This window comes from Clavelina lepadiformis, chromosome 5, assembly GCF_947623445.1.
Source record: "Clavelina lepadiformis chromosome 5, kaClaLepa1.1, whole genome shotgun sequence".
Taxonomy (NCBI): domain Eukaryota; kingdom Metazoa; phylum Chordata; class Ascidiacea; order Aplousobranchia; family Clavelinidae; genus Clavelina; species Clavelina lepadiformis.
The window spans coordinates 201,893-222,231 of NC_135244.1; the positions used below are offsets into that span (position 1 = coordinate 201,893).

The 20,339-nt window shown below is 42.9% G+C and overlaps 2 protein-coding genes across 5 annotated transcripts; one reads left to right on the forward strand and one right to left on the reverse strand.

The window, feature by feature from the left end:
* Positions 1-409: 409 nt before the first annotated feature.
* Positions 410-12,286, forward strand: LOC143460951 (CD109 antigen-like). 4 transcript variants are annotated; one of them, XM_076958649.1, is made up of 36 exons: positions 410-567; positions 639-784; positions 893-924; positions 1,290-1,461; positions 1,556-1,752; positions 1,821-1,945; positions 2,016-2,121; positions 2,191-2,421; positions 2,487-2,569; positions 2,683-2,863; positions 2,926-3,105; positions 3,177-3,377; positions 3,461-3,613; positions 3,683-3,802; positions 3,900-3,954; positions 4,258-4,444; positions 7,300-7,414; positions 7,490-7,603; positions 7,673-7,891; positions 7,997-8,141; positions 8,214-8,409; positions 8,487-8,712; positions 8,782-8,862; positions 8,937-9,105; positions 9,178-9,392; positions 9,462-9,620; positions 9,722-9,897; positions 9,971-10,127; positions 10,191-10,296; positions 10,375-10,464; positions 10,541-10,726; positions 10,792-10,905; positions 11,032-11,218; positions 11,293-11,361; positions 11,520-11,707; positions 11,776-12,286. In XM_076958649.1, exons 1-36 carry the CDS (start codon positions 485-487, stop codon positions 12,051-12,053), a joined length of 5,442 nt encoding a protein of 1,813 aa, XP_076814764.1. In that variant the 5' UTR covers positions 410-484; the 3' UTR covers positions 12,054-12,286. The 4 variants fall into 4 exon arrangements, with proteins under 4 accessions (XP_076814764.1, XP_076814766.1, XP_076814767.1 ...); XM_076958651.1 differs by lacking the exon at positions 4,258-4,444 and adding an exon at positions 4,963-5,116; XM_076958652.1 differs by lacking the exon at positions 4,258-4,444 and adding an exon at positions 6,238-6,376.
* Positions 12,287-14,162: 1,876 nt separating this feature from the next.
* LOC143460903 (cytochrome P450 2B1-like) lies at positions 14,163-17,607 on the reverse strand. The gene is made up of 9 exons (XM_076958584.1): positions 17,137-17,607; positions 16,826-16,971; positions 16,630-16,732; positions 16,401-16,510; positions 15,933-16,051; positions 15,486-15,604; positions 15,274-15,418; positions 14,791-14,951; positions 14,163-14,698 (listed from the first exon to the last, which is right to left on the reverse strand). Exons 1-9 carry the CDS (start codon positions 17,422-17,424, stop codon positions 14,387-14,389), a joined length of 1,503 nt encoding a protein of 500 aa, XP_076814699.1. The 5' UTR covers positions 17,425-17,607; the 3' UTR covers positions 14,163-14,386.
* Between the last annotated feature and the right edge of the window lie 2,732 nt (positions 17,608-20,339).

The window sequence follows — 20,339 nt, forward strand, 5'->3', positions numbered from 1 at the left end:
TCTGCTTTAATTAAAATTTAAGGATCTCGATGGTGTCACGTGATTTTAATCTCATCGGAATAATCACGTGATCGGCAACAATGCCTTTTTCTCGCGCACGGGTATAAATAGAGAGCTGGTTGGTTCATCTGTTCAAAGTTGATAATTTGAGGTAGAATCGTCATATCTTCGGCTTTAATAAGCGGATGACGTATAACAGAAAGGTCGAGCAGTTTGAGGTGAAGTCACCGGGTTTGCTATGTCCGGATCCGGTCATTTTAATGAATTTACGCCGAGTTGCGGAAGACCACGCCGCCGAGATAAGCTCAATATTCACTCAAGCGTAGAGATTTCGATTAATCTCATAACCGGGGAATTTCTATCGGTCTTCGCTGATCAAAATCAACTGATTTTGTCACGTGCGCGTTGCAATGATCTGGTGTTGACGCAATGCGCGGTTTCGAATTAACTCAACGATTGCGATGTTTTTCAGGAAATCATTGTAATGATGATTAAACTAAGTTTGTTGGCCGGCCTCCTGGTCATCTTGACTGCGAGAGCCCAGGCGAGCAACGGCCATCCAGCCACGTAAGTTTTGTCGGTATTTTTACGCTGATGTCGGCCTCGTGCGACCTGAGCAAGTCTATTTCTCATCGCAGGTACCAGGCCAACGTTCCAAAGCACATTCGGCCTGGATTTGACGTGGCCTATGATCTATGGCTCGCCTATGACATCCCAGTGCAAGTTCGCTCCATGCTTCACTCAGACGACGACTTGTTCAGCCTGGAATCGGTCGACGTTGTCAGTAAGTATCCATCAACATCTCATAAATTGCTCAAGTTGACTTAGAAATGCGGTTTTAAGGGAAAAGTGAAATATTTTAAAAGCAAATAATATTTAATTTTTGTTTCAGACAACGGTCACGCGTTGATAAACCTCGGAAAGGTAATTTCTGATTTTTGTTGTTTGACGAAACGCATGAAATCAAGTTGTGACGCTAGATAAGACTTCATTCGGGAATGACTGCCGTGAACTTTTCGTTTGAGACCACTTTCGAATAATGAAATGGTAACGGTAGATAAAGGCTTCGATCTTAAATGAACATTTCATGATGAACACTTCCGAACGAAGCCATTATCTGTCGTTACAATTTCATTTCATGCGCTTATTCAAACAATTACTCTGACGCAGAACTAAACATGTTACTTTTCGTTGAAATGAAAAGTAAATCAAGCAGCTTTAAGGTCCTGACGATTCTGACGTAATACGAGTTGTTTCTGACGTAATACGAGCTGAATTGTTTCTTCCAGCTTCCACTCGACTACAGCGGGAGCACGAAGTTTGTGTTCAACTTCACCGCGTTCGATGCAGAAACCGGAGAAATGCTTCTTGAGAACTCGACCACGATGTTCACTTTCGAGTCGAAAGCTCTTTCCATTCTGATCCAGACCGACAAAGCGATCTACCAGCCAGGAGAGACGAGTGAGTAATTGCTATGTTTCTGAAAATATTTCACCCAAGTTATTGGTTGTTGATTATTTTAAGAAAATTATGATGTCATTCTTTTTCATAATAGTCCGCTTCCGAGCTGCTTGTTTGACCCCTGACCTTCGACCCTTGACTGGTGATGTGACGTACCAGGTGAAAGACCCAAACGGCAACATTGTGCTCCTGGAGGAAAACATGGTTCTTTCACACGGTGTCGCTGGCGGGCAGCTTGCTTTGAACAAGGATGCCGAGAACGGAGAGTGGGAAATTTCTTTCATGGCAAAGGTCGGTCATCTTTTGTGACGTAACAATGCGGTTTTAGATTGAGCATTGTTCGAGTGTTTTTTATGCAGGAATACAAGGAGACCCTCCTAGTGACTGTTCGTTTCTACAAACTTCCAAAATTTGAGGTCACCCTCACCGCCCCTTCCTACATCCATCCTGGCTCCGTGGGCTTCACCGTTACCATGGACGCAAAGTAAGCGTTTTGCTTTATTACGTCATAGACGGTTTGCTTGACTAACCGTGAACACTTCATAATATTGCAGATACACTTTCGGGCAGCCTGTCAAGGGAAGCGCCACGCTTTTGATTGAGATGCAGCCCAGGTATGGCCGCGCTTTCAACCCAAGTTCAATATCGAAGACTTACAGGGTAAGTTGCATGAGTGCAAGGAAAGTGTATTATAATGAATGAGAGTTAGACCGTCATTTGCTCTCGCAGAAGTTTGATGGCTCTGTTCGAGAGTTCATCACCATGGAGGAGATCATGGGCGACCTTGGATGGGACGGCGAATCGGAGATGAACATTGAAGTCACTGGTCACGTGACTGAGAGATTCACAGACATCATATTTAACGACACGGCAACAATCAACGTGGAACGAACAAACATCAAAGTTGAAAATTTGTACAAGCCAGATACCATCAAGCCAGGCCTGCTCTACACAGCTTATGTGAGTAGCAGCATCACAAGTGACTGCACATTTCTCATTTGGGATTCAACACTTTTTACGTTTAGGTGCAAGTCACAGAACAAGACGGGAAGCCCCTAACCGAGGAAGACCGCCTCAATAACCATCTCATAGTTGAAGTGGAGTACAGGTAACTTAGATTTAATTGCTTTAGATTTCTATTCAAGCAAATTATTTCTTGCACTTTGAAAGCTGGACCCTTCTTGAAGAATCTGTCAGGTCATTCCTTTCCATGTTCAACAGATATCCCTTCAGGTCGATTGTTCCGCGCCCGATAGACTCAGCTTTGCCGGATGGAAGATCATTGTTTCCGCAGCCACGTCAGTCAGAACGTGAGACTTTGGTTTACAAAATCCCTCCAAACGGCATCGTCGTCGTCAGCTTAACTTCCAAGCCTGACAAGTTTTCGACCGTTTCGTTCAGGGTAAGATCCGCGCAGAAGTAGATGAATGACGCGCATTCTAGTTTCATTGTGTCTCGTTGCAGCCTTACACGAACGCCACAGAAAAGTATGGCCGTTATTCCAACCAATGGGAAGCCAATCGAGCGGAGTCGCCATCTGATTCGTTCGTTCAAATTATGACCGATGACAGCAACGTTGCTCCTGGAGACATGGCTGATCTCACAATTAAGACAACAGAAGCTGTTTCTCACCTCAAGATCATGGTTGGTGGTTCTGCCCCTTAACTACGTCATTCAATGAAATATCGTCAACGATGTTGTTACGTCACCCGCAGGTCATTGCCCGTGGAACGATTCTGTCGCAAGCGATGTACACAACTCAGTCTGGTTTGCCGGAGAAGGATCACAGCTACCAGCTCCGGATCACAGAGGAGATGATGCCGAGCGTCAACTTCCTCGTCTCTCACATCCGGAGCGACGGAGAGATCGTGGCAGATTACCTCACTTTGACCGTCTCTCTCTCGCTGGAGAATCAGGTAAAATATCCTCAATTTTCCTGCTATTTTATTGGTTCCCACATCTTCTGCCAAATCCTCCAACAATTCATCTCCATCACCAGGTCACCATGAGCAGCTCGGCCATGACCGTCGATGCAGGCGATGACGTCAGCATCCGAGTACAAACGTCATCTCAAGGATCCTACGTCGGATTGAGAGCGATCGACCAAAGCGTTCTACTCCTCAAATCAGGAAATGACATCACAAAAGAGAGGGTGAGTAAGTTGTTACGTCACAATGCACAATTACCTGTACTGTGTTTTTATCACAAATTGTGGTGTCAGGTGAGGGATGACTTGAACGAATACTCGGTGTCTGATGACTCTTTCTACGGAGGAGGAGGAATCTTCCGGTGGTGGTTCCCCAGACCCTCTGGCGCCAAAGACGCCAAACTCGTCTTCGAGGTTAGTACTATGATGACGTCATCACTTTACCTCACTATGTGGAAGTTTTCAATGACGTCAGTTGAAACGAAAGAAATGACGCTGGAATGTGTTTCAGGGAGCCGGCATTATTGCGTTGACAGACGGACTGATCTTCCAATCGGAACCAGACTGTGAGTTACTTTTTCGATGATTGATTTAAATAATGTCAATGAGTAATTTTAGATGTTCAAGTTTTGTTGATAATGTTGGAGGCTTGTATGGGAAGATATTAGTTTAACATATCAAATAAGCTGTTTTTTATAAGTCAATAGAAATATTCTCTACCAGTAATTTTCTACCCAAATACTCTTAAGCGTTAAAGAAAGGCTCCATAATATATTAAACCAAGAAAAGTGAATTCTTTTAAAAAAATGAAGTTAGTCCTTTTCCGTCTTGAACTTATCGCAAACATTCATGTCTCGGTTTCTTTTTAGTCCAATTACGACCAATAGAGTTTCGACCAATACTTCTACCAGTGTTTTTAAACGGTGCCGAGCCGTTAGCCCCCCATTTCGCTGTTGACGTCACTCAGCCTGCCCCCCCGCCCGCTCCCACCCCCACCCCCACTAAGACTCGAACATTTTTCCCAGAAACCTGGATATGGGATGACAGCGTTACCGGGTTAGACAAAGGCTTTTATTGTTCGGTCAAGAGCTTGCCTCACAATTGTGGGATGTTCTCATAAATTGTTGCTTTTTCTTTAGAAATAGCTTTTTATGCTCTGCTTAGATTTTCGGCGCTCTGCTTATCCTTATATGATATGTTGGTATCGCGTTGTGCGAAGCGGGACTCCATCGAAAGATCAATATCAAACTTTTTATAAGGGAATAAGAATTAAGATCCATCTTTTTAAAATATAGAGAAAAACGTTGTTGAATACCAAGCTTAGCACTAATCGTGACGGTTTCATAGCTATAGACCCCCCCCCCCCCCCCCGGGTTTTGAAGATATCTCCGATCCAATCCTGTGAGATGGTTGCATTGATTTTTACCGAAATTACAATCGTTTGTCTTAAGACTAGTCTCTCCATAGTTTCAGGCCACGTCATGCTGAAGTGCAAAGACTCTTTCAATATGAAGTTTAAAAACGACGTATCTTGATATATCTCGGTAACGCATTAGATTTTCTCTTTTATTTAGTCGGCCCTTTTCCACTCTTCTTTCAACGTGGGGTGAATGGTGCGGCAGAGAGACTGCCCGTTGCTTTTAGCGCCACTTCGGTGCAGGCCCCCACCCCCACAAGGACTCGAACATTTTTCCCAGAAACCTGGATTTGGGATGACAGCGTTACCGGGTTAGACAAAGGCTTTTATTGTTCGGTCATCAGCTTGCCTCACAATTCTGGAATGTTCTCATAAATCGTTGCTTGATCTAACATTAACCCTTAACATTCTTGGTTGAAACTTATTCTTTAGTTCTTCACTTGACTGACCAAGCGCATGATTGATTAAAATGATTTATAAGAGCAGAGTGAAATCTGGTCTCTGTGCAGTTTTATTTTGTGTCGAATGTCACCAAACTAGTTTTTGTGTTTTGAAGCTGCAAAGTTTTTAAGCTACCTGTGACATCACAAAACTTGTTTTGACACGTCGATCTTTTTCCAGTCAAACGTTTCGAAGTAATTTTGAAGAATCCCGCTGAAAAAGGGCGACCACTTGTGGCTTTCCAGTGCAGCATTAAAATTGAAACTTTGTTCGGCTTTGTCCTCATAGATGAGTATTTTGACATGGGTTATTTGGTCCATATTTATGAAGACTAAGGGTTTGAGGTTGCCGCTCTATCAGTCGATGAATCCAGGGCGGCCGCCTCTACAAAAGGTTGGCTCCAGGTGCCGAAACCTCGATCATTTTTTCCCGAAACCTGGTTATGGGAAACCGCCATATCAGAGTAATTCATTATATCAGGACGTGACGTTTTCATCATAAAAGCATTTATGCGAGTAACAAAGGATGTCTGGCATGGCAACGACTTATTTGTTTTGTTTCCAGTTTTTATAATTTTATTCGCGATTAGCATCAACGTCGCCTTTGTTTCCTCAAAAATTATTTTTTAATTTGACGGGCATCGTGCCTGTAGACAACAACGGCATGACGTATGACAAACTTTTCAACTTGACATTTACTCCGAGCGGAAATTTAACGCAGATTTGCCATGAATTAACTTCCCTCTTCGTCTGGTACAACTTGTCGTTTTAGCTCGAAAAAACTCGTTATTTTTATGACATTTTGTCTTCATTGGGACGCTGCGTAAAACATTTGTTCAAATCAAATAAGTCACTTCTGATAGTTTGTTTTCAACCAATTATACCGGTCTTTTAGTTTGCGGGTAAAATTTGTTATTTTGGCTCCAGTTACTTAAGCAATTAGCCGCTTTACTTCCGGGATTGGGATTTACTTTGAAAATGTCCTTGTGCAGTTGATTACTTTTCCGAGATTGCATTTGGCGCGGTCGACGAAGCACAAGAAAATCGAATCGTGGGTTCCACTGGTGGGGCATCCCCTAGAGTGCGATCATTTTTTCCAGAGACATGGATCTGGGATGAAGATATAACTGGGTATCAAACCTAAACTACGTTTGGTGATTTTTACCATTGTGATGGGGTTTGTCGTTTTGGTGGTTTTCCTTGCATGGGGTTGAAAGAAATTCTTTGCGATTTGAGCATAAAGCGATCCGCCGAAGCGTGCGACTGCCATTGACGCCCAACATGCGAGACTGACCAGCTAATCATCTCATGACGTAACTTCCATCATGGATCTGATTAAAAATAACGCGAATATCAACACGTGTAACATAACGCGTACGAATGATGACGCTCACCGTTCTGCGAATAGATCTTCTGCGTCTGCGAGTGTTTCAAGACAAAATAAACCGCACTATCTATTGCAGTTCAAGACATTCGTTACAAGGAGAATGTCGTAGCCGCCGTAGACTTCCAAGATAAGTCATCTTCTACTGATGCGCCATCGCCAAGTGTCAGATCATTTTTCCCTGAAACTTGGATTTGGGATGATAAGTTAACCGGGTAACGACAACTTTAAACCAATTTTACGAACAAAAAAACGAATGTGAGGTTTTAAACGTCCAGCACACAATTATCACAACATTTCAGTCCGTTTGCTTTTTATTTCAAGCTTTTTACAGTTACACCTAAAAATAGCTTTTCTCCTGCTCTGTTTCGCTGCTTCCACCTTATGTGGCCTCAGTGCATGTTTCCTTGCAACTTTCCTGCGCGAGTAGAAGTCGCATGCTCTCGAGTTATATATCAGGCTCTGGTTCGTTTCACGGCCCAAGTTTCAAGATTTCAAAGCAAATCGCCCATAAATATAAGTGAATGCATGATTTTGCATGGAGGATGGCTCAGGTCTCACTTCTTTCTGTTCGTTACAAAGCGCACTATCTGCATGTCATTTCATAACTATGCGCTTATGATTAAACAATCTTGTATCAGTGAGAAATAATTGAGATTTATGACGTCAGGGCTGATGGATCCGCAACATTCGACACAAAAGCACCAGACACGATCACGTCATGGGTGCTCAGCGCATTTTCAATCTCGGATGAACATGGACTTGGTGTTGCCGACACTTCCAAGGTCAGGATCAATCCAACTGGGCTTAACGTCGTCCCCATAAAAGGCAAAGTTGTTTAATTAACATACATTTTGTAGATCACCGTTTTCCGACAATTCTTTGTTTCTCTCAACCTCCCTGTGAAGGTCACTCGCGGGGAGATTATGATTGTCCAGGCGATTGTCTTTAACTATCAAGATAGTGACGTCACAGTAAGCAACAAACAGCTCGTTTTATTTGACCGCGTAAATGCTTCGACGTCACTCATTGTTTATATCCAGGCGAGATTGACTCTTACTCTCGATGAGGGGCTTACCCTTATTCGGCCCGGGGACGACCCAGAAGCGGCTGGACCTGTGAGGACTCTCGACATTCCGCGGCAAGGATCCGTCTCTGTCAAGTTCCCAGTGAGGAGCACAGCTCTGGGAGAGCTCGGAATCACAGCTCAAGCAGTGACTGACCTCGTTGGAGATGCGCTCACACGAACAGTCTACGTCAGAGTAAGTAATTATTATGTCACAGCCATACTTTGTTATTATCACAGCAGACTCTTGACAGTTGATAACTTTTTCCGTGATGAAACTCGAAGTGTTTGACGGTTGCAGCCTGGAGGTATTGAGCAATGCTACTCCGCGTCCGCTCTCTTCAACCGCGAGTCAGACAGAGAAGAAACGACCAGAGAAGAACTCGAGATAAAATTGCCATCAGGGATTGTCCCTGAGTCAGGAAAAGTGACATTATATGTCTATGGTGAGTGGCATTAAGCGATAAAAACTTGCGATGTTATTCCTGCGCAGAAGGTTTAACAATGCGTTGATGCAGGCGACATCCTCGGCGGGACGATGAACAACTTGGGTCGACTTCTCAAGATGCCGAGTGGATGTGGCGAGCAGAACATGTTGGGATTCGCTCCCGATGTTTTCGTAACTCTCTACCTGGAACGAGCTGGAACGCTGGACGCTGAAACGCAAAGAAAAGCGTTCCAGCATTTCCAGACCGGATACATGAATCAACTGAAGTAAATCGAGATCGGATTGAAAACATGTTGTTTAACTACAGGACAAAATTTACTCAACTTCCCCCATTTTTCCTCAGGTACATGCTCAGTGACGGTTCCTACAGCGCCTTTGGTGCAAGAGACAAGGTCGGCAGCACCTGGTTGACTGCATTTGTTGCGAAATGTTTTATTTTTGCTCGAGAATTACGACCGACTTTGGTTGAAACGCGCATCGTCGACAAAGCCCTTGAATTTCTCGTCGCCCTGCAATCCGCTGACGGCTCTTTCATGGAGCGAGGACGCGTCATTCACTCAACGATGCAAGTGAGTCCCACGCAAGGATGTTATTTACTGGAATATCAAACAGTTTTTATTCTTCTGCTTTTTACCTAGGGAGGAGTTGACAGCAACATCACAATGACGGCCTACGTGCTCATCACCCTTCGGGAAACACCTTACCCAATCAAGAACAAGGTAGTTATCGTTACATTGCTACTTGTGCTCGGAGTTGTTTAGTTTGAAACATTTTGTGAAATGTTTTTGCGAAGAAAATCGAACAAGCCGCTGCTAAAGCCCGAGCTTATCTCGAGAACAACCTTAGCATGGTGATGGACAACAAGTACGCCCTCGCCCTGGTCACTTACGCGCTCCACGTGTCGGAGAGTGACCGTGCAGGTGCAGCCCTCACAGCGCTCGAGGCAGTCGCGACAACGACTGGTAGGTTTGCTCATAGACGGATGGACTTGTTGAGTAGATAAGGTGCATGTTTTGTGACGTATAACTTTCTAGGCGGTCTCACTTACTGGACGGAATCAAGTCGAGATGCGTCGATGTACCGCGATGATTGGCGTCCCCCCTACCGCAAGCCACCAAGCAACGACATTGAGATGACCGCCTATGCCTTGCTCACTTACGTCAGGAGAGAAGACCTAGGATCGGCGGCTCCGGTCATGAAGTGGATCACATCGAAACAAAACGAGCTCGGAGGCTATTCATCCACCCAGGTACGCTCTCCTGTGTCTAACTCCCCGAAATCACCCTCTGATGCGCGATAACCAACGTTTGTTGGACAGGACACGGTGATTGCAATCCAAGCCCTGTCCCAAGTCGCGGCGCTATTGACAGGTCGCGAGCAGGACATGACCATTACCGCCGCCCACTCCGAAGACGACTCCTTCCTCGAATCTTTCAACATCGACGACTCCAACTCAATTGTGCTGCAGTCGGCCATGGTAAGTCAAACGTTCGACCAATCCACGCCATGACGCGCGATATGTTCATTCATCCATGACGCGCGATGTATCCATTCATCTATGACGCGCGATGTGTTCAGGTTCCACCGGTCGATGGGGATCTTGTTGTGACCGCAGATGGTGTGGGCATCGGAGTGGCGCAGTTGTCCGTCTGCTACAACATTCCCAACAACCCTTACATAGACGAACCCTTTAACTGCACTGTTGACGTCAGCAGTGATGACATCAACTCTGCGTCGATCAATTTCTGTTGCGCGTAAGTTAAAGTGATGTCGTCATTACGTTGAATTTTCTGTAATATTGACGTCGCGATGACGTGTTTGTTTCAGACTCGCCGAAGGTGAAACGGAGCCAACCGGAATGTTCTTGTTCGAGATCGGGCTCCTTAATGGCTTCACAGCTGACGTCGTCGATGAGGAGGAGAGGAACCCAACCGCGCAGATGGTCGAAGTTGATGAAGACAGCGTCAACGTCTACTACAATCAGGTTTGTGACGTCAACGGCTTTTAATAATGTCATGGAAACCTGTTGACCGACTTCTCCTTGCAGCTGGCCCCAGGCAAGGGTCTCTGCGCCAAAGCTGTTCTTCTCCGTTTCGCCGACGTGGGCGAGTCGAAGCCGGCAACACTGCAAGCGTTTGAATACTACAAGCCAGGTGCCTCTCATTAACCGACTGATTTCATTGGTAGCTTTAAAGTATGCCGACGACTAATCATGGATCATGTCTTGGCAGATAAAAAAGTCAGTCGCTTATATTCTGTCGATGGTCTCAGCACCGTGACCCCCTGCCAAGTATGCGGCTCAGACTGTGTTGGCTGCCCTGGTGAGTTTCCTTATAAACGCAATTCCATGCATATGCGGTGATAATCGTCGTTTTTACATCAATTATTATGTCACAGCCCCTCAACTTGGTGACTGGAAACCATGGCAACCATGTGTTGAGTTTTGCAAACCAGAAACCACCACTAGGTCGCGCTCATGCGTCGATCCCAGCCTGAATAAAGAGGTGAACATCGGCAAATGCGGCCTGGACGAAGTCCCGATCCAGACACGGATGTGTGAGTCGGAAGGACTCCAATGCCCAGGTAAATGGCGACCGATCCTGTCCAAGTTTTTTATCTCGCCTTTTCTGAATCGGTGTTCATCTTAGATTTCTACCACGGCTTGTGGTTCAACCTTCCGCCTGGTTTCGCGCGCTATGACCCAAAGTCTCGCTGCAGTTACCTGGGGGGTCGCTTACAAGGACCAACCAGTGGGATACCGGGTGAGGACACTTAGGCTTTGCGCATGCGCAGTAAATGAACGACTACTGGGCTTGCTGGAAAATAAGCAAAAAGTATGAGTTGTATGAGGAAAGGCTGATGGTTATGACGTAATAATTGTGATGCAGGCGCGACTCTTGATGGACAAACCTACGTACGTTGCAACAAACCAGAGGAGGCGCTGCCCGGCGAGAACGGATTTACGATCTCGATCCTGGTGAAGCCGGTGCCGTACGTGGCAGGAAAGTCTTACACCTTCATTGCGTTCGCAGGAGAAGGAAGTCGTCCCGTGTTCGAGATGCAGAAGCTCTGGTGGTGAGTCGGTGGGAGATTGCGCGTGAAGCGGCAATAAAGCGTCGTGCTTTTTTTAACAACGCTGTTTTTGACAGGAAAGACGAACTACGCTTCAACTTGAGGCATGAAAACTACAGCTACACAGTGAGGAGATTTGACACAAGGTACATACTTGAAAATGACACAATCTTATAAACTACACGCACAATGTATTTGAAGTGAAACCTCATAGTGTCGAAGTCTAGACTTGCTTGAACTACGGAAGATAAATTGTTGTCTGGTGCATCATGTGACGCTTTCATGGTCGTCTTTCTTTTTTTAGCTCCATTCCCCCCAACGTGTGGACTCATGTCGTGATCACCTGGCACCGGGATCAAGGAGCAAAAGTCTACATAAACGGAATAAGTGTTGGAGTCGCCTCCAGAGCGCTGGTTTCACGGAGGAGGGACCGAGGCGAGAAGAAATATCTTTACATCGGAAGAAATGGATACCGCAACACTGCGAGGCGAGGTAAGGACGTTTATTTGGAATTGACCAATGGTGTCCGCTAATTCCACCACGTGATCTCTAACTTGCAGGTTCCGTGTCTGGGAGCTTCTCATCTCTCAACTACTTCGACCAAGTCCTGGATGAGAGCAACTTGATGAAGCTCTCCTCCTTCTTCATGAAGATTGTCGATCACGACGGTCCGGAGCCGCTGCTTACTCCTCGGTATCTCCGCATGTTCTCCCCTCCCCAACTCCGCTTCTGCTTCGACGAGTCCGTCTTTCTCTCCGCGCTCTACGCCGAGACGACTGAAGCGAACAGAAAGTGCGGAAGATCTCCCTTCCTCATCGGCCCCATCCCTATTTTTTGAGTTCCCAATTCCCAAGTCCGTCATTCTCAATTTTAACCAGAAATTATCTTATTCCAGAATTGAATTTTAACGGAAATGTTATTGCAAACTGGCCTTCATAAGGGCAACTATTTTATTTGATGTCTATGTTTACAATGTGCCTACTTTCACCACCATGTGCATTTTCATACTGAGTCTAGTTTGACAAAAGAGTTCTACTTTAAACGGAAAAATAAACTATACCTTGCATGAAAGCCTGCCTGGTTTATGAAGGAATGATTACGTAATTACCACAAGACGTCACAAGTAGCAAACACATGACACCAAAATAAATGTTGAACACGATGTATAGTGGCAGCACAGAGTCGTACGTAGAAGTCATTTAAGGTCGTAGAGATCGCGTAACAAGGAAATGATATAAAGCTCGCTTTTCCGCTTCAAGTAACGCGCGACGTCAACGAATTTCTCCACAAACTTAAGAAAAATGCTGACTAGGCAGATTTTTGACAATCGTAATCAACGGTGAATCGTCGATCATGTTTCCTTGAAAAATCGGATGAATTTGACCTCGATTGGTCGATTTTTTAACTTTTTCAGTTTCGATAACTCTTCAACATAGTACGGGTGCCACGTGATCAAGCTCGGTGACGTAAAAAGTTCTACAAGGCTGTGGCGTTTGTTAAAGGCTTTCTGTGGAAAGGCATAATTTGGTTAGTTGCGTTTTCTTGGAAGCAACGGCGGTTTATTACGTAAGCTACAGGTTACCATCACACTTTCAGATTTAGCCGCGATTATGTTGATTTGGTTTGGGGGGCTGCTTGTCAAACTAACGCCATTATGAGTAGCAGCCAATCACAACCATGTCTGGGTGACAGAAATGATGTCTTTTGTTGTTCACTGCATGACGTAACTTCACTATATTGACACCGATTCAACACGTCACAATAAGATCAACAAAGAAAACGATGGAACCCGAACTTAATAATTTTTAACTGACGAATTATTACGTAATTATGTGAGTTTTTTCTCCGAATTCGTTCTAGAATATTCAGCGATGATTTCAAATCTTTACTGATACCTCGCGTTTGGCTAATATTTACGTCATAATAATCAAAGCTCGTCACGCTGCCAAACCAGCAATGATAAAATTTCAATAAAACTTAAAACTGTAATTTACCGACATAACACAGTTGACCACTTGGTGCTGACCAAGAGTGATTGACGCTACATTCAATGGTTCAGCGTCATCGCCACATCTAGAAAAATTTAAAATTTCAAATTCAAACAGTTGGATTTTCCGAAACCTGCCGCCTACTTGCACACCTGGCTACTCCTAAAAGGCAACAAACGTATTTTGATTTCCTTCTTATTTTACTTGAGCTTATTGCGACCAATCACCTTGAGATAACTGCCAATGTGCATTGAATCAATAGCAAGTTCCATCTGTTAATGAAGCAAAGACTACTTTTCTCAAAAATTTGGCTTTTGCTTAGAACGGCGTAAAAATGTTTGGCGTTCCATACTAAGTCTATATGCGTAATTACGCGCATTTGTAGATTGTCACCTTTTCTTCATTGCAGCGATAATAACATTGAAGAATAACACAGCCTATAAAACTGAACACTCAACCGATACGGTGACGTCATATCCGTTCTTGGCACACTTCTGTTGAAACGACCAATCAATTGTAAACTAAGGTTGAAAATTTTCTTTTGCATTTTCCAAATAAGCGGACTTTTGTCCTTTTCTTATAGAACAGTTTAAAAATGAGTTCAGTAGCCTGTGAACTCAGTCAATAGTTTCCAGTGAATTGAATCAACACATTCGAGTTGAAATAGGGTTCAGCGAGAAATGAGCATTTCTTGTCTAACTTGCTTAATTGCTCACTAGTGAGTGTCCTTGGAATGTTTGCCATTGTGACGTCTTGTCAAATACAATTGAAATTATCAGGGTCGTATGGTTGCAGTCAGCAAAGATAGGGGACGAATGTCACTTAAAACTGTGTTTGGTTTATCGACTTATATACACAACATAACCATTATAAAATGGGTTCGCTACACCACCTGCTGATATTGCCATAAGATAAATATTAGTTGTAAGGAAGTCCAGTGATAAATACAGTGAGTCAGCTTTCAAAATTATACTGCGTTTAGTTTATTGAAATTTCACTCGGCCACAATTCAAAAGACGTTTCAGTTGCAACAACTTGCACCTTTATTATCTCATTCAGAGTTAATTGTTTTCAAATAATCACAATTACATATTTTTACCGAGTCCATTAAACGTCAGGCATCATGTTTGCCTATTTGTGTCATGTTTTTCTGGGTTTTATTTTAGAAAATTTTGTTTTTAAGTTAACGAACTTCAAGAATGATTTTGTACGACTTTGGGCCGTAAAACACTCCAAGGTGGCCCTCCCTCATTGAAGGGAGGTCAGAAGATCCTGATGTTATGGTAAATCTCTTCACAATCCCCACAAACAAGAGGAAGACCTCCATCCTAGCGAGGAGTTCACCGGTACAAGCGCGTGCTCCGAGCGAGAAAGGAATGATCTTCGCCGAATAAACGAACTTCCCGTCCCGGTCGATGTGACGATCCGGGTTGAACTGCCGCGGGTTGGACCAAGTGCTCGGGTCAAAGTGAGCCGCGTAAATGTTCGGCTGCACCTGAAAGAAAATAAAAACAAAAAGAGTTGACTTAACGTTATAAGCTGTGACCAGTGAAAGGGCCAAGACGGCCAATTTTTCTGTTCGCTCACATTTGTCCCCTTTGGCAAAGTGAATCCGTGCAAAGTCGTTTCCTTTGTTGTTTTGTGAGTGACTGCGCTGGGTACAATGGGGCAGTATCTCATCACCTCCTGTATGAAAGCGCACGTGACTGGCATGTCTGACCTGTGAGCCATTGTAGGGTCGGCGCTTCCTACGAAAATGATTAAAAACACCGACAAGAACTGAATCTAATCGATCCAAAGGACAAAAAGTGGTCACGAATCCATAACAATCGTAATAGCGCACCGCATCGAACAACCGCGTAGCTTCAAATTGTTGTCACAATGAACAAAAAATATCACATTTTACATAAAAAAATTTTAATACATTTTGAAGATTGTTGAAGCGGGAGCTTGTACCAGGTCCTTGAAGTTAATGAAACGCATCATGTGGAGAGTGACAAAAGCAGTTTAAATACAAAGGAAACCGCCGCTTTTAAAAGAGACATCCTACAAGCATTTTGCAGAAGATACCTATGACCTGTTCCACTTCTGCAACGATCCTTTTGTAACATTCCGGATAATTTAACAAGCCTAGGACTAACCAAGCCAATGTACTGCTCGAGGTGTCGGTCCCAGCTTCAAATAAATCGCGACAAGTAACCCGCAACTGAGTGTCCTGCAAAAGCAAGTTTTCAACTTTAAAACACCTTTGCAACTTTTACGATAAATGCAGTTAAACTCACAGTAAAATATTTGCTTTCTTTTCCATATTTCTGCTCGTACAAAAACGAGTCAATGTAATCTCGGATGCAGTCTGGGTGAAAGTCCTTCCTGTGTTCGTCTATAATTGTTTGCACTGCATCTGTTGGCGGAGTTAGGGATAAAATTGATGTCATAATGACTCTAGTATGAACAAATATTTTGTTTCAGCGAATTGGCTCCCAATCTCTTCCTGGCCGCGGTTTCAGGGTTCTTAAAAAATTTGAAGTTCGTGCCAAAATTACCAAACAATGATTTAAATTAGAATTTATGAGGACACAGCATCTTTGCTTTTCATTAAAGCAAATCGTTCGCTTATAAATGCATAAAAAGTCATAAGTTAAAGAGGAAATAAAGTACAATTAACCTCTTAATTGTTTGACTTAATGCGGAGTTTATCAACATGCTCACGGAGCCCAGCAATGACTTACCTAAAATGGCGTATTCAGTTTTTGCAAATCTTTCCTTCACCCCCTTGAATGGAGGAATGAAGTGGAGGTAATTGTAAAAGAAGAACAAGAGGATGAGGAGACTTTCGTCGGCAACGTAGCTGAACCACAGTTGTAAATAATAGTTCATGGTATGGAAAGTGACGTTTAAAAGCTTTGCAGCCATCCGATAATAAATGCAAAATTAATTCTGCATTTAATAGATTTAATAAGTAATTGCGTGTTTCAATTCCTGCAAATTTGACGACGAAGTCGCCCAAGAACGTCACTTAGAAAATGACGTCCCATTTCACCTTAAAAGCTCAAAGCGAATTAAACGTGAGTTTACGTCACAATTTTGTTCTTTGAAGCGAAATTTGCCATGGACAGCTTTGCCTGAGCAAGCGCCAGATTTGGTTATTACTAAAAGAATACAACCAAGCATCCGTTGGTTAAAGGTTATGGGCTTACTGGTTTTGTAGAAGTTGAAATAAGCGCTTGAATTGCGGGTCTTCGTAGTCAAATCTTCGTCCAAATGCAGTAACGCAAATGACATTGGCGGTCATGTTGTTATAGTCCACCTATAAAATAAAAACAAAATCTTAAGACACGAATTAGGTGATTGAATAATCAAGCTTTCCCTGGATTGTATGCTCGTGAACAAAGGCAACGTGACGTATTTCTTTGAAAAGGTGGCTACCGCAAGATCGATCGGTTTTCCAACTTGTGTTTCCAGATATTTTGCAAAGTGACCCATTTCTTCATTGACAATGTCCACCATTTCTTGCTTCCCCATTCCCAGTCTATAATATTCGACAAATCGTTGGTGAACGTCACAATTGGTAATATTTCTTTTTTCAAATTTCTTTAATTTTAGCCTGTAATAGCGGACTTACCTCCTCAAAGTTTTCGCGGCAAATCGTTTTTGATTGAGCAGTTTTTCACCATAATCGGTCATAACTAAGCCATTATTACCTAGTATGTCACTCGCCGGTTTCAATTTTGTTCGTCCAGAAAAAGTGTCGCCTTGTTTCACCAAAGCCTGAAGAGAAAATGTGCGAGTCCAGATTGAAGTTTTATTCAGCGCGTCGCCACAGCTTTTGCCATAAAACGATGCAGTGAGCGAATGAAAGCGCGAGTACAAAATAAATAATAAAGCTGTATTGGAAATGAGCTTTACACAAGATTCTATTGATCAGCAACTCACCGAATTTATGGCATCAAAATTATTGAGAAATACTGTGTCCACATTTGCCATTCTAACTGACATGACTGGTCCGTATTTTTGACCCCAATCGAACAACACCTTCTGTGGATCACCTCCCAACCATGGAAGTACACCAATTACTGGGAGTCCACGTGGACCAGGAGGAAAATTAGGATGAGGCTTTTTCCACCATCGATAAAAAGACACTGCTAGCAAAACCAAGAGAGTCCAAACATTTAAAGCTGAGCATAAGGCCGAGTAAACTGCGCTAAATACGCCTGGTACCATGTTTTACTGGGGATGAGACACAAGCAGGCCGCATAAGCCGCTCGATGATATATATAGTGCATGCATGCATCCTTTCCTTGTTTGCTTAGTTCACATTTTCATCTTCCCTGGTTACTCAGCAAGCAGTGTGATATCTTTAAACAACGGTTGATTAATTATTGAACCCTCTCAACTAAGCCTGCTGAATGTCACAGCTGGAGTTGAGTTGCACGGAGTTGTCCTTATTAGTGGATTCGCTGTTCGACCGAGAGAGCTTTTCCTGGTTTTTCAATTCGTGATATGTTTTGCCTTTCGTAAAACTTTGAAATTGTTTACGTGAAAGTCAATTTGACTTCAACTACAATCGTTAGGAAAATGCAGAACAACTAACATTAACAACAGTGCGGACGTGCAGACGTGCAGACGTGGGTAAATGTGTATTTATGATTACAGAGTTCAAATGTGTTCACTTACAGCACGTACAATGTACTTAACAAACATTGTTACAACCAGTGGCTAAATTATCTTGAATTGATATGTGCACGCATAACAAAAGACAAGCACTTTTGCACTTTTGCACTTTTGCACTTTTGCACTTTTGCACTTTTGCACTTTTGCACTTTTGCACTTTTGCACTTTTGCACTTTTGCACTTTTGCACTTTGTGGCATCATTGCGCAGTTTTGCTGCGTTATGATCTGAAATACGTTGATGTAACCGTAGATGATAAAATTATGTTTCGTCGGTTGAAAACGTGGTGTGTGTTTTAAAACTGCCTGACAAACCTTAGGCTTATACAAATATACAACCGACCAACTTTGTTCCTGACCTCAACGGTTAGGTTATATCCAATTTCAAAGTATGCTATTTTCGAAAGTATCGCATACATACATTGGATATGATCCAAATGGCCTGGAAATGCAATGTATTCCCATACTTATACACATAACAGCTGAAAATTTCAAGTAAACGGTTTTGGAACGCCGTATTCTCGAGTAGTGTTATGATTTTCTAGGTTATAGCCGATAAGTTGTCGCAAATCGGAAAAAACCTAAAAAGCCAATGATCTCCCAAAAATTGGGTTCGAGGGGGAGGCCATGGTCCAATGCTTGGAAATACCGCGTATTGCGTAGCCTACAACCTATGTCCTATACGGTACTCAAAATTTATAATGACGTAATCAGTCACGTAGAATCACTCAGTGGATGTGGTTTCGTGCTTTGTGACGTGGCAACGAACAAAATGTTAAACCACGCAGTGATTACGAGTACGACGCAAAATACGTTTAACACTGAGCTAATTGTCTGTGAAAAAACTAAGTATCACGGACCCAAGCGTAATAGGCGACAATATAACGGTTACGTGTAATTGGTAGTTGTAATAGTGCAAAAGAACAGAGTAATTACAACATACAACAACCTTGAACGCAGGGGCCACAACTACCGAAGTCCACCGGGAAATTTCTCCGCTTCCCGGTGCGCCAGCCCCCGCCTGTGTTATGACCACTTGGGTCGGCGTGCTTTGAGGAACGAACGTGGGTTGTGCGCTGAATTTGTGCGCTGAAGCAGTTGCTATTTCTGGTCTTGTTGCACCACGTGACTGCACTGAAATGCGCCGAAGAAAACAAATTTAAAAATATTTTAATTTCGCCGTTTTTGGGATGAATTTCGTGTTAATCGTCTTGTTGCGAATTCTGAGAATTACAAATTCAATGTTTGTGATGATTTTATAGATTAATTAATTATTCGGATATTTGACTCCATGTAACTAACCTTCCTCATTAAAACTTATATTCGCCAATCTCCAATAGAGGTTTTTTATTGACAGCCAGCCCACTATACAACCCACTATACAGCCTACATATGGCCGGGTCTAGGGGAAGGGGGCGGCAAGGGCCCCACCAATGTTCGGCCAGCTACATTGTCATTTCCATTGTCTACATTGCGTCACAAACGAACAAAACTAAAATGATGTTTAGTACAAAAATATTCACCAAATATAAAGTTTTGTCGAAACTGAACCTTCAATTTTCCCAACATTTGAATTGCATCGCGTATTTATTTCGCTTTAATAGTTTCAAACTGCTCTGAGAAGTGTGATTTTTTTAAACTAAAACTACTTGAAAGACTGCTGCACAAATCGATGACCTGACGTATTCACCGCGGAGACCATAACTAGAACATAGCCCCTATCACGAACTCACTTTCTGGGGACCATAGTTGTTTCCACGTCTTTTTTTCACTGCTTTTTTCTTTTGTGATTCATCATCGGCTATATTGCTCTGATAACCACCGCAATACTATATATTAAGTGCAATGCTATGACATGGAAGCTTCAAACAGCATTGTTATAAAACGAGGACCAAAGTGAAAAACATAATCAGCTGATCTTGAAACACCACAGATTTCTTGTCGTTCTGGTAATGACGCATTGAGAGAAAGCTTGTAAAAAAAATTGCAGTTGCTGATACGGAGTTGTTCATTGTTTGATCGAATTGGAAAAGTATTTTTTTGTTAAAATATAAGTAGTGAAGAAAGCATTAAAATTTCAATGATGTCACTAATCGTGGTGTAGCTTGCTACCGATTTGTATCGACCTTTTCGTTTTAATATTTTTGGGACAAATCTGGTTCAGCAGATTGCCGTAAAAATTCCGTTCAGAAAAACGTCAAAATCTTAAAACATTTTCAGAGAATCTGTCATTTACTGTTAAAAATAAATAAATTCTAAATACTAGCTATAGCTATATGCTAGCACTAGCATAGTTAGGATGCGGGCATTGGGTCATATATACGCCCCACGAACCTAACTTTTTTAAACCATAAACCTTTTTACGTTTTTAGTCTTTTTCGCTGATCGCATTTCCTTGTTTGCGACCACAGCTACAACTTGCACCGAAAATCGTATAAGATAAATAGGCGGGTTTACGACGTTTCAA

Excerpts from the sequence above, each read along its gene's own strand:
- LOC143460951 (XM_076958649.1), top strand. The coding sequence starts at position 485 with ATGATGATTAAACTAAGTTTGTTGGCCGGCCTCCTGGTCATCTTGACT. Across the intron at positions 785-892 it reads GGAATCGGTCGACGTTGTCA|ACAACGGTCACGCGTTGATA; the intron begins GTAAGTATCCAT and ends TTTTTGTTTCAG. Across the intron at positions 4,445-7,299 it reads TGGGATGACAGCGTTACCGG|GGCTGATGGATCCGCAACAT; the intron begins GTTAGACAAAGG and ends TTATGACGTCAG.
- LOC143460903 (XM_076958584.1), bottom strand. The coding sequence starts at position 17,424 with ATGGTACCAGGCGTATTTAGCGCAGTTTACTCGGCCTTATGCTCAGCT. Across the intron at positions 14,952-15,273 it reads AGAAGTGGAACAGGTCATAG|GAAGCGCCGACCCTACAATG; the intron begins GTATCTTCTGCA and ends TCATTTTCGTAG. Across the intron at positions 14,699-14,790 it reads CTTTGCCAAAGGGGACAAAT|GTGCAGCCGAACATTTACGC; the intron begins GTGAGCGAACAG and ends ATTTTCTTTCAG.